The 24125-nt window shown below is 38.6% G+C and overlaps 1 protein-coding gene across 1 annotated transcript in view; it reads right to left on the reverse strand.

The window, feature by feature from the left end:
- The window catches only part of LOC140246678 (MAM and LDL-receptor class A domain-containing protein 1-like), a 32977-nt gene that overhangs the window by 4433 nt on the left and 4419 nt on the right, over nt 1-24125 (reverse strand). Inside the window, exons 5-28 of the mRNA XM_072326019.1 lie at nt 23887-23977; nt 22961-23098; nt 21427-21618; nt 20751-20903; nt 19127-19267; nt 18524-18661; nt 17708-17841; nt 16909-17026; nt 14404-14801; nt 13553-13643; nt 12570-12707; nt 11902-12099; nt 11311-11463; nt 10558-10698; nt 9854-9982; nt 8996-9126; nt 8336-8468; nt 7665-7811; nt 5623-5870; nt 4442-4532; nt 3242-3382; nt 2501-2751; nt 1681-1906; nt 369-607 (exon numbers count right to left, since the gene is read on the reverse strand). Of these exons, the coding sequence (XP_072182120.1) occupies nt 369-607; nt 1681-1906; nt 2501-2751; nt 3242-3382; nt 4442-4532; nt 5623-5870; nt 7665-7811; nt 8336-8468; nt 8996-9126; nt 9854-9982; nt 10558-10698; nt 11311-11463; nt 11902-12099; nt 12570-12707; nt 13553-13643; nt 14404-14801; nt 16909-17026; nt 17708-17841; nt 18524-18661; nt 19127-19267; nt 20751-20903; nt 21427-21618; nt 22961-23098; nt 23887-23977 (3960 nt within the window). The remainder of the gene's footprint in view (nt 1-368; nt 608-1680; nt 1907-2500; nt 2752-3241; nt 3383-4441; nt 4533-5622; nt 5871-7664; nt 7812-8335; nt 8469-8995; nt 9127-9853; nt 9983-10557; nt 10699-11310; nt 11464-11901; nt 12100-12569; nt 12708-13552; nt 13644-14403; nt 14802-16908; nt 17027-17707; nt 17842-18523; nt 18662-19126; nt 19268-20750; nt 20904-21426; nt 21619-22960; nt 23099-23886; nt 23978-24125) is intronic.

Genomic DNA, 24125 nt, shown 5'->3' on the forward strand with positions numbered 1-24125 from the left:
AAAATAAGCCTCAAAATACTTGGCTGACATCTGACTTTCACTTGATTGTCTGACTTAAGTTTAATTACCTTATGTAACAGGGCCCTGCATTACCTACTCTTGGGAGAAAAGCAATCATAATTTTACTGTAAAAGTGGAAATTTTTGCATATTTTGCTCAACCAGAAACTAGCACAAAACAAAAGCATGCAAATATTTTTGCTTGTTATATGTAACACTATTTAATTCTGCGGTATTAAGAACATGCAAATATCATCTTACCTGGCCAAGCATGAAAAATACTCACAAAAACTTTCCACTTTTACTATGTACTGTATTAAAACTCCAATTCTTGGCTCCAGTGAGCTCAACACTTGTTCTTTACGTTACCGTGTAAGTGGCCTGGGTGGAACTGGTTGTGACAGTGTCATGGACCCAGCCATTGGGCTGGACATCGGTCTTCGTCCAGACCACTTGGGAGTCCACCATGACGTCCAGTGTGCCATCGGCTGGACCGAGGTAGTACCAGAAGGACAGACAGCGTTGGTTGTCAGTAATGACCTCTGACCTCAGGATAGCCGTGTCGCCGCTTGCCCTGGGGGATGAGGAGTCGATGTAAGCATAGAATCCTGGTGGGAGACAATAGAACGCAAGATTGAAGATAGAAGCCATGTCCAATGATATGAAGAAACTAATTTCTTACCATGAAGCTCACTTTATTTAAGTTATAGAGAGGAATGACGGAATTATACAGGATAGCTGATATCAATTAGACCTATAATAAAATGTTAAAAATGTTCAACTTTCAAGACAGTGAAGACTGGAGACAGATTTCCAAAAGTTAAGAGACGTACGTTGAATCTCACGCTGGAAGAGACAAATGTCACCATTGAGCCTATCACTCTGATAGACACTTACCCATGAAAAACAATTTTTGCCTGAAAAAAAAAAGGATTTGGTATCTTCAATATTTTCTGTCCAAAACTCAGATTTTGAAAATGTTTCAAAAGTATAAATATCTGGTTTTCACAGAGTCTTTCACAATGACATTTTAAATTGGTCTAGTATGTTTAAAGGGGATGGCTAGTAACTGATCAGTTGGAATCAGTGGGAATGCTGGGGATGATTGTTCCAATCCTTGTGGGATTCATTTAAGAGTACATTATATATCTATTGTTGTGTGAAAATTATTTGCTTCAGAATGGTCTCATATTCAAGTAATGTGCAGTTTAATGTTTCCAGGTTAGCAAGAAAGAAACACAGAGAGTGACGAAGACTCAGACTTTCTTGCTTTCTGAATGAGATCTCTCACTTTGAAGCCAGTTTCTCAAAATCTGCCGCTCTTCTACACAAGTTTGAATACCTCCCACTCTACCTGTGTCTTTCTTGCTTTAGGTGCATTTCCTCCAACTCAAAATATTGGTTTTTCAAATTCTCATTTTGCCATATGTTCAAAAATAAACTTTTTTTAAAGATAGCACCAGAGAACATTCATGACCCTTGAGCTTCCGGTGCCAAGGACCATGAGGGATGTTGTGCTTCAAGCTTGTAATGTGTGCTTCATGTACATAATGTGATGCACATTTTTTTCCAAGTCAAGAGTCTCCAGTTTGCTACGGGGTCCAGATGGTAGAATCCCAATATTAAGAGATGCTGGGGTTGGTGTCTCTGTGAGTGAGCAATAGAGGGAAATTGGTCTAACCTGCTGCGGTACCAGAAGTGTGGTCATTAGCTGGACCAGATGTTGAAGATGGCGTCGGACCATTGAGTCTCAGCCAATCAAATTGGTCCTCATCAGCTGGGTTCCAGTACGTGCACATATCGGTCTCAAAGTCACAGGATGCAGTCGGTGAGCAGTAGTCTTTGTTCAAGTTGATGTCATCCAAAGCTACTACACCATCCAGACCCGTTGTTGCCTCAAACACAATCTGTTTAATTAATATTCAATATTTTTGCAAGCATCGTTGAATGCAATCATTTATCACATTATCATGTGGTACAGATATACAAATGTATTAGGTTATTGAGAAAATATTTTTTTTTTTATATATAATAGAAGCATTGAACTGAAATCAGCACAACTAACAGAAATTGAAGATGTTATCACAGCATTCATACGAAATAATATGAATGATCTGAAATGTGGGAGACCGTAATATTTTTCGATTGACAGGAGATTGTAGAATAAAAAGACATTGATCAATGGACCAAATAGCAATACCAATATTCATACACTGTAAAAGTTAACAGCAGAAGACATTTATATCAGTATATGGAATAAGAATTAAGAAAACAGCAGATTTGTGACCAAACATGAAACAAACTAAATCTTTGCATTAAATGTCATTCAACATGATCTGATGTTTATAGTGGCTTGACTTAACTGCAAATGTAAGGCCAGGTTTCATGAAATTGGTTGAAATTGGAACCCATTAAATTCATTAATACTTGGAGTGCCACTATTTCCCTAAATGATAAAGTGTGCTCAAGGATATCTTCACACCCTTAAGATGACTACATACCGTGTAGTCCACACCAAGGCCAAAGCTGCTCTCATAGACTGACCACCGTCCAGTGGCATAGTCCACCAGCAGCAGTTGGGTGACCATGGTGTCTCCAACGGTCAGTGTAGCGGTCAGCCGGGGAGGGTCAGTGCCGGCAGTATAAATCCAAATGCGAAGGCAGCGCTGGTATGAGGCTGGGTAGACTGGGGAAATGAGCCTCGCTGTGGTCAGGTAGCCACTGGAGTCAGAGTCAACATACAGAATGTTGCCTGAGGAGAGAAAGGAAGAAATATATCATTTATATTGACCGACTGCATTGAAAAAAGTATAAGAACAATTTATTTATGGGGGTGGCAAGGGGCTCCAAGGAATTTTATATTCCAATCTTTAAGACAGTTCCACACTCTGTGGGTGTAACATAATTCAGCTATAATATAACAAACATGACGGAAAAAAAAACCCCACTGGACTCGAACCTGTCATCTACTGCTTTCCAGGCAGCCAAACTATCCCTGGTTGGCAGCAGTGACACTTGGAACAAATACCCAAGCTCCAAAATTCCAACATTGTTATGTTAAGATGGACAAGGCATTGATGAAAGCATGAGATTATATAATCAGAGGGGTGAAGGTTAAGTTGTGAGTTTTCTTCAATTTAATTGTTGAAGAATTTAAGAAAACTCATACCTCAACTGTCACCTCTCTGCTTAACAATCTCTTGCTTTCACGATGCATATTATATAAAACATTGTGTAGTTACCTAAACCAGATCCATACGTGTGGTCCACATCTGGTCCATTGTTCAAGTTGGCCAAATAAGCAGTATTCCTGGTCCAGTCTGCAGTGTCTGTGAAGTCCTGGTCAAAGTCACACAGACCATCATGCTCAAAGTCACACACAGCTGTAGGGAGATACACCATAGTGTCAGATTAGCCCAGAACTGTCTTCAAGAACCTCATGGGGCCCTGAGTTAAGTTAATTTTCAGAAAATTCCAGAAGATTCCAGAATTTTAGAATCTTCCTCAAAATAACAAATTGAGTGTAAACTACCACCATGAATCACCTTATCTTGATAAAGCCTCATGCCTCAATACACCAAGGTAGTAGTACGGCAAATCCATGGTAGAAATTTAGTCGATGAACTGAACAAGCATAAAATAAGGTACATTCACATGGGAACGACTGTGGTAATAGATATCATGGTAATTTGTTGCCACCTTTCTCATTGGTGAAATATCATGGTAATAGATATCACAGTATTTCAGTTGGTACCATTTTCATTCATGAAATTACATGGTTCAATTCTGGCCAGAAAGTACATCTCTCCAAGGTACATACACTGTGCATACATGTACCACATGTGTAATTTGTGAGGACTTTGAATTATCATCCTAAATACCACAGTTTTTTTGTGAGGTATTTGCATTCTCATTACAAAATATTGCAGTATTTTGCCATGTGAATGGTCCTATTAGACATATCTTTCCACATGCACATGTCAGTGAACATGCATTATTGGATGTCTCTTGTCGATTCGTCATTCCTATTTACGTAGTGAAAATTTGCATAATCCATGGACTGAATTTAAACTACCTATAGCTCTGTGAATTCCACGCAGTCTGCAGGAAGCAGATGATATTAATAATATCTTATAAAGACAAAGAACATATCCACAGCATGATAATTGTTGGTAATAACCACTGAAAAGAATATTAAACAAGTTTCACCAGACAAACAAGTGTGGCTTCATTTTACACATTCCTGGGATACGATAAATCAATTGCCTACATCGTATGAACCAATTTCTTCCAGAAAGGGGGCTGCCATCCTCACTTGAAATTATGTACAATTGGAAAAAAAAAGATGAACCCATGACAAGATGAAATGATAAACCTTACGCTCTCATAGTCCCACCAATCACATTTCATGTGAGTACATATAGAACCATACATGGACTTACTTGATGGTGGACATTCCCCAGTGCTGAAGGAGATATCATCCAGGGCAATGACCCCTCTCGTTCCTGCTCCTCTTATTGCTTCAAACTTCATCTGTAGCAGACAAAGCAGGTCAAAGGTCAAGCAATTTGTCACACAGTCTTGATGGTTATGTCCTTGTAATTTAATCTCATTAAACACATCTACTTGACACTTATCAGCATGCATACAAAACAAGAAACTATTGCATTGCTAAAGTAACAGAACCTGCATTCTCAATTATTGAGACTGTGAATCCATTTTGGGTAACTGCCTTAATCAACATAAAGGGCAAAGACTATAAACATGAGACCATTCCAGTATTTTGTACACACATATACAATGCTGTGTCATAGTGTGTACAATTATGTGTGTATATTTATATTTATATATAAATATATCGTCGCTGGGGTGACAAAACCTCGTATCTCAAAATTGTCAAATGTTCAGGAGAGCGAAAAAACATGGCGGGCAAAGCACTATAGTGAATGGGAAAGCCTTCTCTTTGACATGTCATGGTGGCTTCATTTTTGGAGTAAGACAGTTAGGATTTGGCCAAGACATCACTTGACCCATTATTTGACCATTAAGCTAAAAAAAAAATTTTTGACATTTTTGAGATACGAGGTCTTGTCACCCCAGCGACGATATATCTTTAAGATTTCATATATTGGCTCCACAAGGAAATAAAAAACCAAACTGGTAATTCATTTTTGGCCAATAAAGTTATAAGTTTATTCAACTAAAATTTTCGGCATTCCAAGACTTTTACAGAAGTCTTGGCAATTACGGTATCAAAACAAAGCAAAACAAAAACTGAACACGTAGCGTGCACACTCACAGATAGACCTACATGTTTGTAGTTGCTATGAGACACGGCTGGGGGTGCGCACCCTTTACAGTGATGTTGCCATGACTATAGACGCATGGTAGTCATGGCAAGCATAAGGAAGAGACACTAACATCCCACACGAGGGAGGTGTACAAGCGATACACAGTTTCCTCAATGACAATGCTGCTGAGGATGAGACTATACAATTCTAGACATAAATGTACTAGCTCAAATGACAGAATTCATTCTGAAATCAATGCGACACTTCTTCAACAAAGCATTAATGTGACTATGGTGTGTGAGGCTTGCTACTCACACAGAAGTCACACCCACCTGGTAGGTTCCTGTCATAAAGACCTGGCCCTGCATCCAATCCGGGCCCTGGTTCCCTGATCGGGTCCATTCCAGAGCCCCACTCGGGTCGTCATTGCGGTGAACGTTCAGTCTGTTGACGTCTGCCCCATACATGTGGTACCAGAAAACCGTGCAGATACCCACACTTCCTGCACTCAGTGGAGTGGACAATAGGATGGCCGTATCCCCATCACTACCCTGGTCTGACCGCATGTAGATATAATTGCCTGGTGGATGGAAGACAGGTCATTTCAAGCAGTGTGTTACTTGCTTCACTACTGTTTTGTTTTAAATGTTGTGGTGAGGGAGGGACTTTCCGTACTGTTTCTATTCGTAGGCAAGTTTGCAATAAAAAAGAAAATAATACTCAGAAATTATTTAAATTGGATTTTAATCAAACAAAAGGAGATATCCCTTAAAGCAATGCTAAAATGAGTACATAAGGGCAAATAGATAGCCAGTAACAAGGTATTGTATCTTCCCAATTATCATTACAAAACAACAAACTATAGATGTGCTGTTTGCTCAAAATCCCACTTGCAAACAAATTTCATTTGTAATTTACTAAACTCAGAGAAAAATGGAAAAAATGGTTTGATTTGTGCTCTTGTCATAAGGACATACATTATAATATCTATTTTTATATCAACGGAAGCTATGAAATAGTTACAATTTGACCAACACCGTCCATGCATCGAGTACAAATAATCTTTTTTTTATAAAAAAAAAGTAAAGCAATAATTTTAATTTTACATCATTTTAATCTTCATCAAACTTCCAAATTGTGGTGTATTGGTTGTAAAAGTTTACAATCATTTGTGACCCTGCACCACAAAACAAAACAAAAAAGTCACCAGATGTGGATTTTTAGTTAAGAGCATATTCTGAAAGACCAGACTTCAAGCTATAAAATGATGTATAACTCAAGTCAAATGGACTCTCCTAACTATCTAAATATTGGAAAGAAAGCACACACTCCAGAAAAGTGTAAACTGAGACCACTAGTTAAACCACAATGAAGGGATTATCAGATTAAGCTGAAATTGAGCATGTCCTATTAACATATTCTGTCCATGGTAAATGCCAACTTTCAAAGCAGTCGAATCATCCTTTCTAAAGTTATTAGAGTTGAAAGTGAAGAGTCTGTACAGGGTCTTTTAAGAAATGAAAGGGGGACTCTAAAGACACACCTAATCACACTATTCTAAAAAAAAGTGTTTGAGATAAACTGCTAAAAACACACTTTCCTGTTCATTTTATGATACCAATTTTAAGCATAATGTAGAAGAAGACTTGATCTTTCAGAAAATATAAAAAAGTCTAGATTGACCAAATGGACCCTTTTCACCTATTTTCAGTCCTCACACAAAATCAGTGCATGCGACTTTTTGTTCGTTTTGTGATGCACGGTCACATTTAGAGAAAGATAAATTTACTAGTTAGCACTAAATGTGGAAACATGAAAAGCAACTGCAGCAGCTTCTACATGAGATCAAGAAGAAGAGGAACTGTTTACACTCATGATATCTTATTCCCAACAATTTACCTGGGAGTTATGGGGGATGATAATAATGAGAAGAATGATTTACATTTTTACCGCACTTACTACAGAGTTTCTAGGCACCTTACATACGTATACCATCATGACTTATACCATAACATACTTGATGGTGGATGGATGCCTTTAACTATCTCTCCACTGGTATTTGTCATTCTCTTTTTCACTTATTTCTAAGCATATTGATTATGAGGTGGAATCAAGGTTCCTATGAAACCAAAATCTAAACCAACTGCTGAGTCGCCAACCAATCCACATAAATATTCAGAAACACTTTGAGAATTTAGCATCATAAGACATTTACATTGGAGTGCATTCCACTTTCTTACTGACAAAAGAGCAGGCTGCCATTGTACCATGGACTGATTCAAGGTGATAAACGGGAAGTTTTCTCTTTTTTTTCTCCAAAGTCAAAATGGTTGGGATGTTAACAGCTGCAGGGTAGTACAGGAGGTCGACCTACCTGAGGTGCTGCCTAGGGTGTGGTCCACCTGTGGACCAGAATTGGACACCGGGGTGCTGCCAGTGTTCCTCTCAAACTGGAGGCCGGAGCTCGGCCGACTGAAGTCACAGAAATTGGACTCAAAGGTACAGAGAGACAAGACAGGTGCTATTGGGAGGTAGAGACGAAGAGGGAGAAAAAAAAAAAAACTTTGAATAAACATTTTACCAACTTTCCCTTTTCCCATACATCCACATACCCAACAAAAAGATGTAACAGTAAAAGCATGTGAAGGGTCCTTCATAGCAAGAGATAGATGAAAGAAGAAAATGAGACCTGTGATCCATGTTCAGAAGGTAGAGAGTGTCTGTCTGTTATCAATAAATTTATCATTATAAGTCCAGTTTTGTAATATCATAGAGATTATCATTATAATTATCAGAATCACAAATTTCATCACTTAATCATTAGCATTAGTCAATCAATAACATATATGTTGTACATGTATACGTGTAGCTATCATCACTTCTTGATCAAAAGTCACATAAACAATTGGCTTAGATCACTACTAGAAGATTACAGACCGCTAACCAACTGAAGGATATGTTCACATCTTGAGTAGATAGCAGGTGGGGGTGATTGTCTGCTATGCAGAATTTATATCACTCTGAGACTGCATAGGAGTAACTTACGTGGAGTAGCCTGTTGGGTGGTGACTGGGGCCGGCGTAGCAACGTCTGAGCAACTCGTCATCTCAATGTCAAAGTCGTCTACAGCGATATCACCGTCATCACCAGCTGATCTGAACACGGCCTCGACAGCCACCTTGTGATAGATAATTCATAATACTTTGGGGTGAATTTCTAACCTCAGTCAATACTATGTAAACTAAATGTGCTGCATTTTTTGTTACTTCACTGGGGTACATACATGAACTTCTCAATAATTCTCATATTCATTCTGAGAGAGCTCCATTTCCAACTGCCTATTTGTCCATTGTTTAATTGATACAATACAATGGCAATTAATTCCACATATCTTAGTTTCAATTCTACTACATTTATCATACAAAATCAATTCATAGATGTAAATATTTTAAATGTTTTGTAGTCATTAAATCATGTTGTCTGTATTATTGTATATGATTTTTTAATGAAAAATAAATAAATAATGAAATACAAATAATTATTTGTGCTTTTCGTGTGTGAGTGACTGTGATAAACATATCAAATGCAGACCTAGGCACTGAGACAGGAGCATTAAATACACATCATGCCTAAGCATAATTAAGACATAAATATAACTAGTAACAATGGAATAATGTAAGCTGCGAGGAGGGGGAGAAATCTTACCCTGAATTCCGTGGTGCTTGAGATGTCCACCCTGCCGTTCTTCCAGACGTTGCCCTGGTCCGTGTTACGGGACCAAAGTAGCTTACTGGTGTCAGAGTTATCCACGGTGTATACATTCAGCTCTCCAACATCTGTGACACGATTGACAAAGTGATACAGTACTCATCAGATAATCAGGAAGCGCTTTAAGTGGGAGTCCCGCTTAAATGAAAGAACTCCTTGGCTTCTGACGCCTTAAGATCAGGCAGTGGTCACTGTAATACAATATTGAATATTTTGCATTGTGGATACATGCAGGAATATAAGAGCATGCAAATAAATTGTTAACATTCTTTCTGTCACTGTAGACATGTGATAGCATACAAGTAAAGAGGCGACAGTAACTGAAATTAAAACTAGGAAAAAAATGTCCTTCTCAACTAAGCCCACACATTAATCACACACTTCTACTTTCACAGTTGTTCAATCAGTTCATCTAAATTGTACGTACAATTCTGGAACCCATTTAAAAAATATTGACACCCAAAAAAAATTTTCATTATAAAGAAAAACAAACAAACAAACAAATAATTCACCCCGAGAAGATAACTTTGGGGTAATGTATTCCTCCCTCACAACTAACCCAAATTTATCTATGGCCATTTCTGTGGCACTATTGTACTGATATTCAATGCACTGTGCGGACAAAAAGATTCACATACATTTTACATTGATGAATTTTGGCTCCACGCATAATTCACGGAAGTTTCTTGCACAAGGAAATTATAGGTTTTACATCATTACCACACATGAAATACCAGAAACCAACTTCTTTTAATTCCATACACAATACACAATATGTACCAGACATCTACTTACTTGCTCCATACATGTGATACCAGAAGATGAAACAACCAACCGAAGAAGCGCTCAGGTGTTCGCTGGTCAAGATTGCATTCTCCCCATCATCCAGCTTGCTGTTGGAGTTCTCAAAGTACAGGTAGAAGCCTTCAGAGTAGCAGATGGGAAGATAAAATCAAATAAATCTGAGTTTATCATTGACTGAAAAGCTACTTTGACAGCAAGCTGTCTTGACCTAGGAAAGTACATCCTTTCAAGTCTTATCCAACAAGTGAGTACGCAATTATATTTTGAAATGCACTGAGATGGAGGATGCTCTGTACCCTATCTGAGGATATTAATGTTGTGACTAGTGGTGTATACTGTGTAAAACACAATCTTTGGCCTGACAAAAGACAACAGTAAATATCAACCCCACTTGAATTTTCAACGCTAAGAGCATCACATAACCTTTACACATCAGAGGAATGGCAGTGTGAAAATAGCACCCTAATTCTTCTTCTACGTCTTCTTTTCCTTCTTCTTTTCCTTCTCCTTCATCTCCTTTAGGTAAGAGGACAGTCCACTATTCATTCTGCGGTGTATCAGCATACTCTAACAGATTGACAAGCCTGTCCAATTTTTTCCGGTGTATTTGAGTGCATTCACCATTTATTCCTACTAAAACACTGTTGTGATAGTGGACTCTAAATCCATTGGAACTCCTATCAAGCTCTCCTCACCAGCACCGGTGCCTGTGGTGTGGTCGTTACTAGGGCCAGTGGTGAGACTGGGCGTGGCCCCGGAGGTCCTCAGCCAATCCCAGTCATCCGCATCCCGTTCTTGACTCCATCCACAGAGACCATCTTGGAAGTCACAGAAACCTGGCACAGGATGCAGATCGAACAAGTCACTGCAAAACAAATTCTAGTTCTGGCATTTTGGATGATTGGTTTTTTTTTTCTTCTTCTTCTTGTTTTCTTTCTTTTTTCTTTTTCCTCTTTTCTGTTATATTCCATGAGGAACAACAAATGCTCAATCTGCAATACCATGACCACAAGGTGAAAGAAAAGGACCTAGCCTAAGATTTGATCATGCATCACCTAATGTTTAGAATAATCAGCACTAAACTGTACCACTGAGCTAAAACCAGTTCATTGAAATAACAAAATTATGTTTTGAACAATTACTCACTAACTCACTTCTCCTTTATTCTCTCTTGGTCCTATTCACTACTTATTAGCCTCCAGTATGAAGAGTTTGTGACTGGTGAATTTTCACAAATCAAATTCTAGTTTTGCAGAATCAAATTACATGTCCATATGCCTCTAAACAATTTTCTTCAAAACAAAAATATAAAATAACCCCTCCAGAAAAAGAAAAAAAAATGAAAGTCTACCTACTGGCATAAAGCAGCAAGGTTGTGAGATACATGTATCTCGACATTAAGCAATATTTAAACAATTCAGGGGATGTTGCCATGGTAATAACTTTACCTTGCCCAACACACTCTCCTCTAAGGATTTCGATGTCATCGATCGCGATGTCACCAGCTGGACCAGCTCCTCTCATGGCCTCAATGACTGCCTTGTAGCGGTGAGAAGCAGAGACTGTCACCTGACCAAACCGCCATGAATCATGCGAAGGACCTGGGGATCGTTTCAAGAAAAAAAATGATATTCCATTATGCCTCATACTTCAACAGTTACATGTTGTACAGTAAATTTACAAGTAGCTTCTGATTAAACTGCTCAGTCTGTACTTGAAATCATCTTTGTCCTCTATTTTAGGGTAATAACCATTCTTCAAATCTGAAGATTATTGCAGATATACATGTAAGCTGGATTTTGTGTGTTTGACAAAGCTCAAATTTACAAGTGGATTGTATGTGAGTTTAAGATTTGAGTCTCTTTGTTTCTCGATACATTGCATTTAGAAGTCAGGATTGGCAAATATAAATGCAAGTCTTATATTGTTGGGTTGTTGGTTTTTTTTTTTAAACAAATTGAACTGCCACCTCTTACACTACCATCAACAGTTTTTAATTAATAAGACATCATCATTCATAAGTTTCCATGACAACCTACCTGTCCTGGTAAAGAGCGGATCACTGTACGTCTGCGTAACCTGGTCTTCAGTGTACACACTAAGCTGGCCCAGATCGTCGCCATACATGTGGTACCAGAACTTGACGCACTCGCTCTCCGTGTCGGTGTAAGCCGGGCTAAAGAGGCGGGCCTTGTCTCCAGGGGATGCTTCTGATGCCCTTGCATAGACGTAGTAACCTGGGATTAACGCAAGAGACAACCACACGGCAGAGTATACCGTTTTAATTTGTATGTTAACCATGAAGGTGGCATACATATGACTAGCAAACAGGTCGTATTAAAAGGTTACTGCATTTCTTGCATGCGTGTGTGTGTGTGTGTGAAAGCCCTCATCTTGGCCAAGAAAACTAGTTATGGGCATAAACACTCAGCAGTCCACTGAACTGGCAGTTTTCTTTCACTATGTCCAAAGTTTGTTACAGCCGAAGAGTAAAAAATATATAAAAGATGTAAAGATAAATTGATGATAATTTGGGGATCTGAATTTTTATCCATTGTATCAAAAAATTTGTTATAACCGTGTCCGTTTAATGGCAGTGCACTGTACAATTTACAGTGTACAATTATCGTATGTAGGCTAAAGAGCCATGAAGTCTGTAGCAAACTACAGTCAGGAGGAGTTACCATGGTAATGGTGGGAAACTTACCAAGAAATGACCCTGTTGAGTGGTCAGACGTTGGTCCAGTGTTTGGTGTGGGCGTGCTGCCAGTCCTTCTCTGCCACTGGAAAGCATTGTTCTCATCCTGAGTCCAGCCACAGAAATTGATCTCAAAGTCACATTCCACTGGGTAGGGTGGTGGGGAAAAGATTAGATATAGAGGCTGAGTGTGAAACAGTGGCAGCTATGGTGTCTTCAAAGTTCAAAGCCACTCAATGGCTTTGTTGACTCCAATGAATAAGGCAAACTTTATCAGAAGAACAGAAGGTTGATATAAAGTGGACATGGCAAGCAGAAAATTTCCTCAAATCTATCTTGACTTCTGCTGATATGAATGATTCTATAAATTATAGAATTAGGAATGATTTTATAAAAGCATGTTTCACAGGCTTTGAATAATTGCATCTTCCAAAACTTCCTGTAAGTGCAAGACTCTGCCCCCCCCCCCCCCCCGAAAAAGAAAAATGCATACAAATATGTCTTTCTTTGCCTTTTGTGATGACATCAATCATAATATCAAGTAAAACAAGCACCATGATGCCTCCTGACATGTACCTTGCATGTATTTTCAACAGCACAAACTCACTATAGCAAAACATATGTCATAAAATAACTCATCAGAATTCATGACAGTCACTGCTCTATTTGATTGCTTTGGGACTTAAACTATGGCTACAGAACATGCGGAATAGTTTGGTATAAAACTTGTGATGCTATTGTGAGCTAGAACACTTGACCAGGAATTCTGAAAGTTCATATCACTGGGCATTGTCAGAGATAATTTAGATATTTGATAAACTGATACTGGCAGATTCCACAAAAAGAAATATGTAAACCTTCATCTTCTTTTATTAAACACATTAGCATTACTTCCTTTCACTCTTTTTTTTTTTTTTTGGGGGGGGGGTGGTTTGTTTTTTGTTCTGTTTCACTTTACAAAAAAAGAAAGATGAAAGGACATTCCATCTTACCTTGGGTTGGGCAAGCCCCATCATAGAGTGTGATGTCATCAAGTGCTATGTCTCCCAATCCATCACTTCCAGCCACCCCTGTGAATTTCACCTGAAGCAATTCAGACACCAACATCAATTCAAACATCATCTTTACAGTAGTGCAGTTGCTACCACTCAATCTGGACTTGGATGAACGGAAATATGTCTTGACTAAAGATTACCACAGCAACATTTCCAAGGTACATCACTTTTGCCGTTTGAACATCTCTTAGTGAGACACATTCTTATCCATATATTGGTACAAAGTAAAAACTTTGTATAATATTTAGCTTCCTGAAATCAGAAAGTTCAAAAGATTCCTGACCAGAAAGAAAAAAAAAAAGTAGTTATAGGCATCACAAAACCTTTGTACAATCATAGAAACTGTGTGCAGGCAGCTATATTGAGCAGAGGCTTAAAGTCTTTGTCTGGACAGAATGTCAATATTTTTGAGGGGATTGAATGTGCAATCATTTAATCTGTATATATGATTGGCAAAATTTAATTATTTTATTTTTTATCTATCTATTCAGTCTTCTTTCAACAAGGTAGCCCGATCAGTATGCAGATACTGTTCTTCCTGGGGGCCCTGCACATTCTGGTATTTAGAATTCATAATTGAAAAAAAAAAATGTGCTGCAATTTTTGTTTTTAATTTAGACTTACTGAAATTTTACTTCCTTTGCTTTGTTTTTATTCTCGGCAAAGTCACACTAATCATGGCAAAGTTTCACTTTGATATAAAGTAAATCACTATTTTGTTGGCAGTAAAACTGTTTGACTATAATATTGAAGGAATAAAAAAATCAGGATGAGAGAAGTCAACTCACAGTCCAAGGGTATGAGTAGGTGATTTCCTTTTCAGCCTTTAGCCATTGGTTGCCTTGGGAACCACTCTTGGTGAAGATTCTCTCTTCCCGGAAGCTGTCTGCGTAGACCCACACGCTAACATCAAACCGGTAGACGTTGGGACCATACATGTGATACCAGAAGACCATGCACTGCGGGCCGGACGTCGGGTTCTGTTTGGGACCAATCAAGTCGGCGTCGTCGCCGGTGTAGTGGCCCGAGGAGTCGATGTAGATGTACCAGCCAGAGCCCGTAGTATGATCAAAGCGAGGTCCAGTACTGTCCGTACTCGCCGAGCCCTGAGCACGCTCCCAGTCAAAGTAGTCTGAGAAGACATTCTCGTAGGCACACCAGTCATCCTCAAAGGTGCAACTCATGGCTGAATGGGGGATAGATAAATGTAAAGCAGAGTGTATAGAGAGAGAGATAGAGAAGGAAGAATACTAAGTGAAATACTGATCCCACTATGTTAACCCATTGAGGACGAGTCTCGAGTATACTCTGGCAGGGGTCTATGGGAAATGCATGTTGTTGCAAAATCAGCCTGTCCTCAACGGGTTAACACAGTTGCAGCACAAGGCATACATACATGTACATTTGTATGCCCACATAGTAAAGACCTAGTAGCATAGAGATACCATGGACTGGGATGGCCCAGCTCAGATATTGACCGATTCGGGTTCGTTGAGGGCAGCAGACATTTTATGGCACTGGGCGCAGCCATGAGCTCAAATTGCGGTGTCTCAGCCGACCCCCCCTGCTCTCCCCACCCCCGGGCAACATGTTTATCGCGCACTTGTAACAAAGGTTCGCGCACTAAGCAAGCATTCGCGCACTCAATACAAGACGCCCATTGGCTAAAGCAACCATGCATCAGTTTTTCATTCTGCACGAGTGCTAATGTAGGGAGAGGGGTGGGGAATGGGAAGGGGGGTCGGCTGAGAAACCGCGTAATGGCGCTGCCCATGCCAAAAACACACATACCGTAGCGCGTCACAGAATCGGTCAATAGAAGAGTACACCTGTAACGAATGGTGAACAGATTTGTCACAAAGCCAAAGAATCTAAACTGGACTCATCCATTACCATTAAATGTACGCTTCAATGCACACATTGTACGCTGACCAGTGCTATTCATGGTTTTCTAATGTATCCCATGAATCGCCAGGTCTTTTAAAGTGGAAGTCAACCCTGTCAAACTACCTAAATCACAGTCCATGAAACGTGTAAGGATACCAACTGTGGCTAGAATATCAACTTCCTGTAGCAAACAGCCAATCAGGAAGCAGGATTCTTATCATTACCATGACACACTTGCCATTGCAAGAGTTGCCATCATAGCAACTTTTCAATAAAATGGGGCCTTGAAATTGTTTTACTGGATACAAGATCAGAAGCATCTCATATCTCTCCCCATTCCCGTCAGTAAAATGCTCGTCCAACACACACACTGGTCTGACATTGTCCTTACACTGTCCTTTATATACTGTCTAAGATAGGGAAATGATGATGTAACAGTCTTTTGTTTCATAGATTTGGTTAAAACCACCTGCTCATATAAACACTGAGGCCAGCTAAGGTTGTTTCGAACAATTTTCCTTGAGAATGAATGGCTATGACATCATACTTTGGTACTCCAGTCTCATGCTGGATGTCAATTGTCTACATTGGTTATCTGAAATCAGTCACAAGTTAATATCATTCACATCAGAGAGCACAATGTTTAAAAAGCTAAACAAGAAAAAGGTGTATGTTTCACAAGAAATTAACTAAAAAACAGCTTACCACAGGCTGCTAAATAAGAAATATACGGTTAAAATGATATTTCTCCATAAAAAATGTTTTCTTTTCAAAGAATCATTGTTATCATTGAAAATGACTAGATGGGATAGAATTAACTTTTTCACATATTGAAGAACAGAAATAGATACAGGATATAGCTTTATCAACATGTGTATTATACTATCTACATGTATATTATACTATCTACCTTAGAATATTAGAATGTCTTCAACACCTAATCAAGGTTAGATGGTTTTCAATTAAGCAATATGGAAGCAATTAGCATAGCATTTGTTTTTGGCAACAAAAGATATACTGAATTACTGAACCAACACTTCCTTGCAAGCAATAAATAAAGTTAAATATTGATTGACAAATGGATATATAAACAGGAAAAAAGAGAGATAGATAGATAGATAAGACGGATAGATAGGTAGATAGATAAAGGGATAAATGAACAGATAAATGGATATATACAAAGTAGATATATAGATGAAGATAGATGGATTGATGTATATATAGATACAGCTTGTATCGATAAATCGATAGACAGATATACATATATGGATGAATAGACAGACAGATAAATACAACCTGTAGATAGATGGATGAATAGGTGGATGGATGGATAGATAGATGGATGGATGGATAGGGAAAGAAAGATATTTTGCATCCTTTGATCATTCATGAATGTATCTACTCACAGACAATGGGTACATCTGTTCCTCCCCCACCATCACTGCAAGGACTGTCTGTGACCTGGATATCATCCAGGGCAATGTCACCATTCTCATCGGCCGTCCCGGTGGCAGTGAAAGTGACCTGAGGGCACCAGAGATGAAGCCAATATTCATGAACACCAGCAAATAACGTCACAAAGTGATCTTAATTTGTTCTCCCTTAGATGGGGCAGCAAGGGGGAGGGGACTTTCTATCAAGCGCATCAAGCACCTCAAAATAGCCGCAGTGTGTCCTGCTTCGTGTCAAGATATAGAGACGCTTTCTCAAGGGATAAGTTATGACCGAGTTTGTCATCTTTGCTGCTTCTAAGATCACACGTTATTCAAACAATATCAGGCAATTACCCCCAAGGACAATTATCCCCAACTAAATACTGATTAATGATAAGGTTAGAGTAAGGGTCAGGGTTAGCTTTAGGGTTAGAGTTTGGGTTAGGGTTAGGATTAGGTTCAGGAGTAAGGGGAAGCGTCTGGGGTAACTGTCCAAGGGGTAATTGCCCTAGAACCATTCAAACACCTTTTGGGCTTCCCAAAGCTGCACTACTGACCCCTGACAACTGCTGCTCCCTAAAACTTTATTAAACAAACTCCCCCTCCCCCCATAAATTGGTTTGTGTTCTTACATATATCTCAAGTCACTTTATCTGCGCAACTTCATTCTTTTGGAATTGTGGTTATTAAATGAGATACAGAACAATTACTACCACCTGTTGTCAACAAACTTTGTTGCTGTCAGGTGGATGTTATATTGCACACAATTCACCTTGTATTCTCCATTGCCAATGAGCACACTGGCACTACCATACAGCCACTCATCGGTCTGACTACCACTCTGCTTCCAGACAGAGAAGGGTGAGTTAAACGGCACACTGGCAAACACCTCCAGGTCACCAACACCTGTGTGGGGATTACATATGGTCAGGATTAGCTTTAAAAACTAAACAAAAAAATAAAGATTAAATTCACACACACACAAACAAAAAAATTGTGTGAGCCATTCACCTTACATTGGGTGCATGGTGAGGTCCCCTTACATTTTCAAAAGAGAGGTGCAGAACCTAGTCCAATCCCTGATGGATGACAATCTAAGGATTATAATTATAATCATGATTATAACAATAATAATAATGATATGATTGTAAAACATCATACAAATGAAAATAAATATCACTACCACTACTGCTACCTACCATTATCACTAACACTACCAATACTATTACTAACACCACTGACACTACCAAGACAACTACCACTCCAAATACCATACCACTCCCAATACCACTACAGTTGTACATCACTACCATAACACTACCACTAACACTACCACTCCAAAATACCACTAACACTAGCACCACCACCACCACCACCACCACCACCACCACCATCACCACCACTACCATGCCCAATACAACTCCCAATACCAATACCACTACCACCACAATTCCATTACCACTACCATCACCACTACAAATACCACTACTTCTGCTACCACTACCACTACCACTTCCCCTATTACCAGCACCATGGGTACATTAGGCCATCATCACTACATAAGAGAGAAGTTTGTAGTTGAACACACCTGTACCATACATGTGGTACCAGAAAGAGACACAGGATCCATCAGGGTTGGCTTCAATGAATTCACTGACCAGGCTCGCTGTCTTCTCCTCGCCTGACCCACCGCCCAGGTCAGTGGCCTCAAAGTACACATACATTCCTGGAAGGGGAAATTCATGAGGAAATGAAAATCAGTTTGACTATGGCATGAAGCTAGTGAAAGACATACAAAATATAAATTCTAGAACAATAATCTAATAAAGAATTTTTGTTTTCTGTCAAGAGATCTATCAAAATACTGTGGGTAGGTACATGCTCCATGAAAAGAGACTAACCTCAAAGTTCACCAAAAAAGACATGATAGTAATGGTTCTCAAGAGTTAGATCGAATAGTAGGTACATGTATTTACGTACTGTTGATATCTAAATTTTTAATTTTGAATCATCTGAAAAATATCATTCTTATCTCATTTTGCATTTTCCTTGGTTTAAATGTCTGCACTTTTTTGGCATGATAAACTTCATTTGATACAATCAATGAGGCTTAAAAGGAAATTAATGCATAAGAAATGCCTCCTCCTGACTTTATTGCACTACATTGTGTATTCATTCTGAATGTCTCTACCTTGTTCAGTTCCCTTGGTGTGGTCAGTCAAGGGTCCAGTGTATTTTGATGGAGTTGCTCCATTGTTACGCAACCAGTCCAGGGTGTCATCATTTTGTTCGTTAGTCCAGCCACATAAGTTGTCCTCAAAATCACAGAAACCTACAAAAGTTATCAGGAAGGAATAAATGATAGTTATCAGGTATTCATCTCAAACATGGCAACCCTCATTGGATTGGTGTTATTGCAGTACAGGATCATTATGAAAGTCTAAAATCGCAGTTTACCCATGTGCAACAGAGGTGGTATAATGTCAAAACATACTGCTACATTCAAAATAATGCTTCGCACTAGGAGATTGTAGTAGAAAATAGCAATCAATCGCCATTAAAATCAGTATCACAATCACAAACACAATCATATCCACGTTAACAGACATGATCACAATCATATTTACCATGAGAAACACAATCAAAATAAAATTCATCAAATCCAAATAAAAATCACGACCTAATGAAACAGTGTAATCATAATCTTAGTCATCCTCATACATACAATAATACCAAAGAGGTTCAAGAGAATGGAGTCACAACTGTCTTATTTGCTTTGCTGGATGTTCGATGCCACCACTCAAAAATATTTGAAGCATGTGCCAAACAGGATCTGCCACGCAGATAGGAAGACAATAGACTCATGTCTCATTGCATAATCACCAGCCACTTTCTAAGAAGATATTTCTTTGTGATGGTAATTACTTTTTGCTATCCCGTCTTATAAAAGGTAGGTTGTACTGACACAAGGACGCGCAAATAGATATTGGGCAAAAAATACTGGAATAAAGATGAAAATTACTCGACGGGGCATACCCCGGCACTAATCTGACATATCTATCAATAAAGAATTGCACTTGAAGATTATTCCATATTAGTTTTATTTGCGGAAATGAAGTGGAAAAGTGATAAAACCGGCTTTCGAGGATGGTACAGTTTTAAACAGTTTCACATGACACAGCTCTGATTTACATTTTTGCACAAAGTTCTGGACGGGATCGGCTTTTGTTTTACATGCTTTATCATTACGTGAAATTTCATTTCATTCAATAGATAAATAAGCAAAATATGGCAAACATTATGTTAACGTTCAAAATAATATCTTCAGATTGCTCAGCAAGACGGTGGCATCAAACATCGATCATCAAAGGCACAAATGCACCTGCGGAATTCTTTTGTACATCAGTAGAAATCTGACAACTGTTTGAATAATCACAGCCAGCTTCAGTTCAGTTTCAGTTTATTTCCACAGTTCAGGTAAAAACATATAAATATACAATCAATCAGTTCTAACACATACATATAGAAACCAAATATTGTTTTGGATAAATACATAATCACAGTTAAAAGCTAAAAAGTGTGTGTTCCAGATTGACATAACAATTAAAATAAATGGTGGAGGAGCTCAGCAGTAGGCCATTGGCCTTTCAAGGCTGATCCCCTGAGCAAATATACAATATTAAAACTGTATGTCGTTGTACATTGTTACATAAATCATGAGTCGCATAAAAAAGAACTGGAGTTGGAACTCCAACTCTTAAACCTCCTTGATAATACATAATTCACCCAAACATAAGAGACATCCAAAAACCTACCTGGCTTAGAACATTCACCATCAGCTATATCAAGGTCGTCAACAGCGATGTTGCCGACCTTGTTGGTACCAAGCGTGGCTCGCAGAATGATGCGGTAGTTGTGAAGAGCTGAGACTGAGGCACGGGCGTAGTGCCACTCATACTCATCATGACCTGCGGAGGTGAGTAGAGAATTTTACTCTTGACTTCTACAACACCCATCATCAATCAACAAAGCCATCAATGAAAATTCAAAGAATCGATAATGGATGACTGCAAAGCACTAAATGGACCAAAAATGTGATATTACAAATGTAGCTGCAGTCATCGCAAGAACTTTCTGTCCTAATCATGTGGTCCATGTCCAAACTTGGCTCATTTAGTGTGCAATAGTTGATGACTATAGGCAGTGAACTCTTGGAAGTTCACTGGCTGTTGCTATGGTGTGATTTGTCATCAATTATAAAATATTACATAGCAGTCACGATCAGCCATGCTCTGAGATTGCAATACTGTTGGCATATCATTTTGACTAATATGTTGCATTTTGTTGCGCAACTAAAATAGTGATATCACAGTGTTATTTCATACTTTTGGACATGTTGTATGTTAATTTCAAACCAAAAACCAAAAATTTCTGCAGCGAAATAGAGACTATGTTGCACCCTTGATACCCTGCTACAGCTCTCCTCCTTACCATATTGCTCCCAGATGATGGTCTCAATCTCCGAGATGATGTCATAGACTACCACCTGCAGTTTGCCGATGCCGTTGCCATAGACATGATACCAGAAGGTGAAGCACTCACTGCTGGTGGCTGAGTAGTAGGCACTCAGGAGCTGGGCCACCTCATCAGCCTCTCGCACAGTAGACACATAGGCAAACATTCCTGTAGAGAATTGAATGGAATTACATACCTGCCAACATTTCAAGATGAAATATCTTACTCGTGGATTGCAAAAATCTTATTTTATATGCAAACTGAAGTTAAAAATCTTACTTTCGGTCAAATCTTCAGAAAATACACATGAAAGGTATATCTAAATATTTTTTTAAAATCTGATTTCTCTGACAGAAAATCTGATTTTGCTATTTTTAATGTAAAAAATCTTATTGAATCTGATAAAATCTTACTAGTTGGCAAGTATGGAATTGAATTGAACTGAACTGAACTGAAATGAGTTGAGTTCAATTGAATTGAACTGACTGAATTGAATTGAGTTGAACTGAATTGAATTGAATTGAATTGAATTGAATTGAATTGAATTGAATTGAATTGAACTGAATTGAATTGAATTGAACTGAACTGATAATTCAAATTGAATTGAAGTGAAGTGAAGTGAACAAAATTGACTTTAACTGAAATGAATTGCAAAAAATTGATTTGAACTGAATTGAATTGAATTGATTTGATTTGAACTGAATTGAATTGAATTGAACTAAACTGAATTAATTGATTTGATTAAATTGAACTGACTTGAACTGAATGACAAATTGTTTGCCATTTTCACTTCCAAGTGAATGCAACCCCATGGAATGTTTGATATATGTGTCAGGCCGCTAGGAATTCCAAATGGAATAGCGACTCTTGTAATAAAGCAACCAACAAAACTGGCAGTCTCTTCTAAGGGACAGGTTGTATGGAGAGGAGCACAGCTGTTATTGTTGGTGGGCTTGAACCAGGGACCCTTAGAGTTTGTCTCATCTACTAAAGCAAAACAGCTTCAGAAATTCACAACAGAGTGATATTATTCATAATGGAGTTCTTATTCAAACTTTTTTAAGTGTTGCTGAAAGTTTGGCAAGCAAAACAGAAAGAGAACATTTTTTGTGTTTAATAGAATATAATTCCAATGAAAAAAAATTTACAGAAATAACAAGTCAAAAGTGCATCTTCACTCGTCTATCTAAACTTGAAGCCAAAATATCATGTTCAAGGAGAATCATTCTTCTTAAGAATTCTTCATTTTGAAATTACAATACCCTAATTAAGACATAAATATTAATACTGAAAATAAAAATGCAAAGTGAAGCTGAAATATTCATGTATGAGATTTGATATTTGTTTATTAAAAGAAATTGAAAGTTCACTTTCTTTATCCCCTTCTGTCCGAAATTTAAAGTCTGGGGATAAAACTTTTTGGTACTTGTGAAGCTTGTTGCTACAATGTACAAGCCACTGTGGTGAATCTATGCACCTGACACAAATAGACCAAGTTTGCAATACTTACCAAGCTGTGTTCCAAGGGTGTGATCTATGTCAGGACCGGTCCCATCAATAGAGGACCCATTGTTGCCACGGGACCAATCAAAGTTGTCTTCGTGGTCTTGGATCCAGGAGCAGTAGTCCAGCTCAAAGTCACAGGCAGCTATACAAATAAAAGCCATAGCACCCATTAACCCTTTCAGTATCCAGACACTTAATAGTTTTATTTGCCAAGCTTTTTCATCTGCACTCAGTCATCCATCCAAACATGAACTATGTTGTAGATTAGCAAACCCAATCAGATGTAACAGTGTGCCTCAGTCCAACAAGAAGACCATGTGAACACAGCAGGGATTAGGGGAATGTGTAGGTCATCTCTATTCACTGACAATTAGTTTCTAGACATTGGTGTCGATCAGCCAAATTAAATAACTCAAATATGCAAACCAATCGTCAAACAAAGCAAAGCAAAGGTTAATATTGTTGTACATCCGTGTATTGACACAGAGGGGTACATTGAATATATCATGAGAAGGGACATGGCAAAGGGTTTGTACATTGTGTGTTTGTATTGTCTGCTGCTTATTCGAACAATGTGAGCGATACTTAAATCTGCATGCCACAGAGTCAATGAATAGAATCAATGAAACTTAATTCATTTTTCTTCTTTTTTTTTTATAAGGAGAACAAAGAGGTGAATGGAGTGCTATCTACAATTTCATCACATACCTACGTATACCATTGTTCGTCATCAATATAGCTACAGAACCCCCCCCCCCCACACACACACACACAAAAAAAAACCACATCCGAAGCGTACATGCATGATGAAAGAATAAAATGTGCATATTTTGAAGGGTGAGTGAGTACATTGGGTGTATGTGGCTCAAGCTATAACAAATCCTTCCCTGGACACACAGTGGGACCAGGGTTGTTGCCATGAAATCTTACGTAGGGGCTGGCAGGCTCCTTCATTCACGATCACGTCATCCAAGGCGATGTCGCCCGCATCCCCTGGACCTCGGAAAGCCTCAAATCTAACCTGAAGGAGTAAAAGGAAGTACAGCGTGTCATGTCATGTCATGATGTAATGATTAACACTCCAAATCTGACTAACCCAACACTTCACTTCATTCTCTCAACAACATAAGTATAAAACTGAAACTTTATAATTCCAATTGAGAAGCACT

The sequence above is a fragment of the Diadema setosum genome, chromosome 3 (assembly GCF_964275005.1).
Source record: "Diadema setosum chromosome 3, eeDiaSeto1, whole genome shotgun sequence".
In the NCBI taxonomy this organism is placed as follows: Eukaryota; Metazoa; Echinodermata; class Echinoidea; order Diadematoida; family Diadematidae; genus Diadema; species Diadema setosum.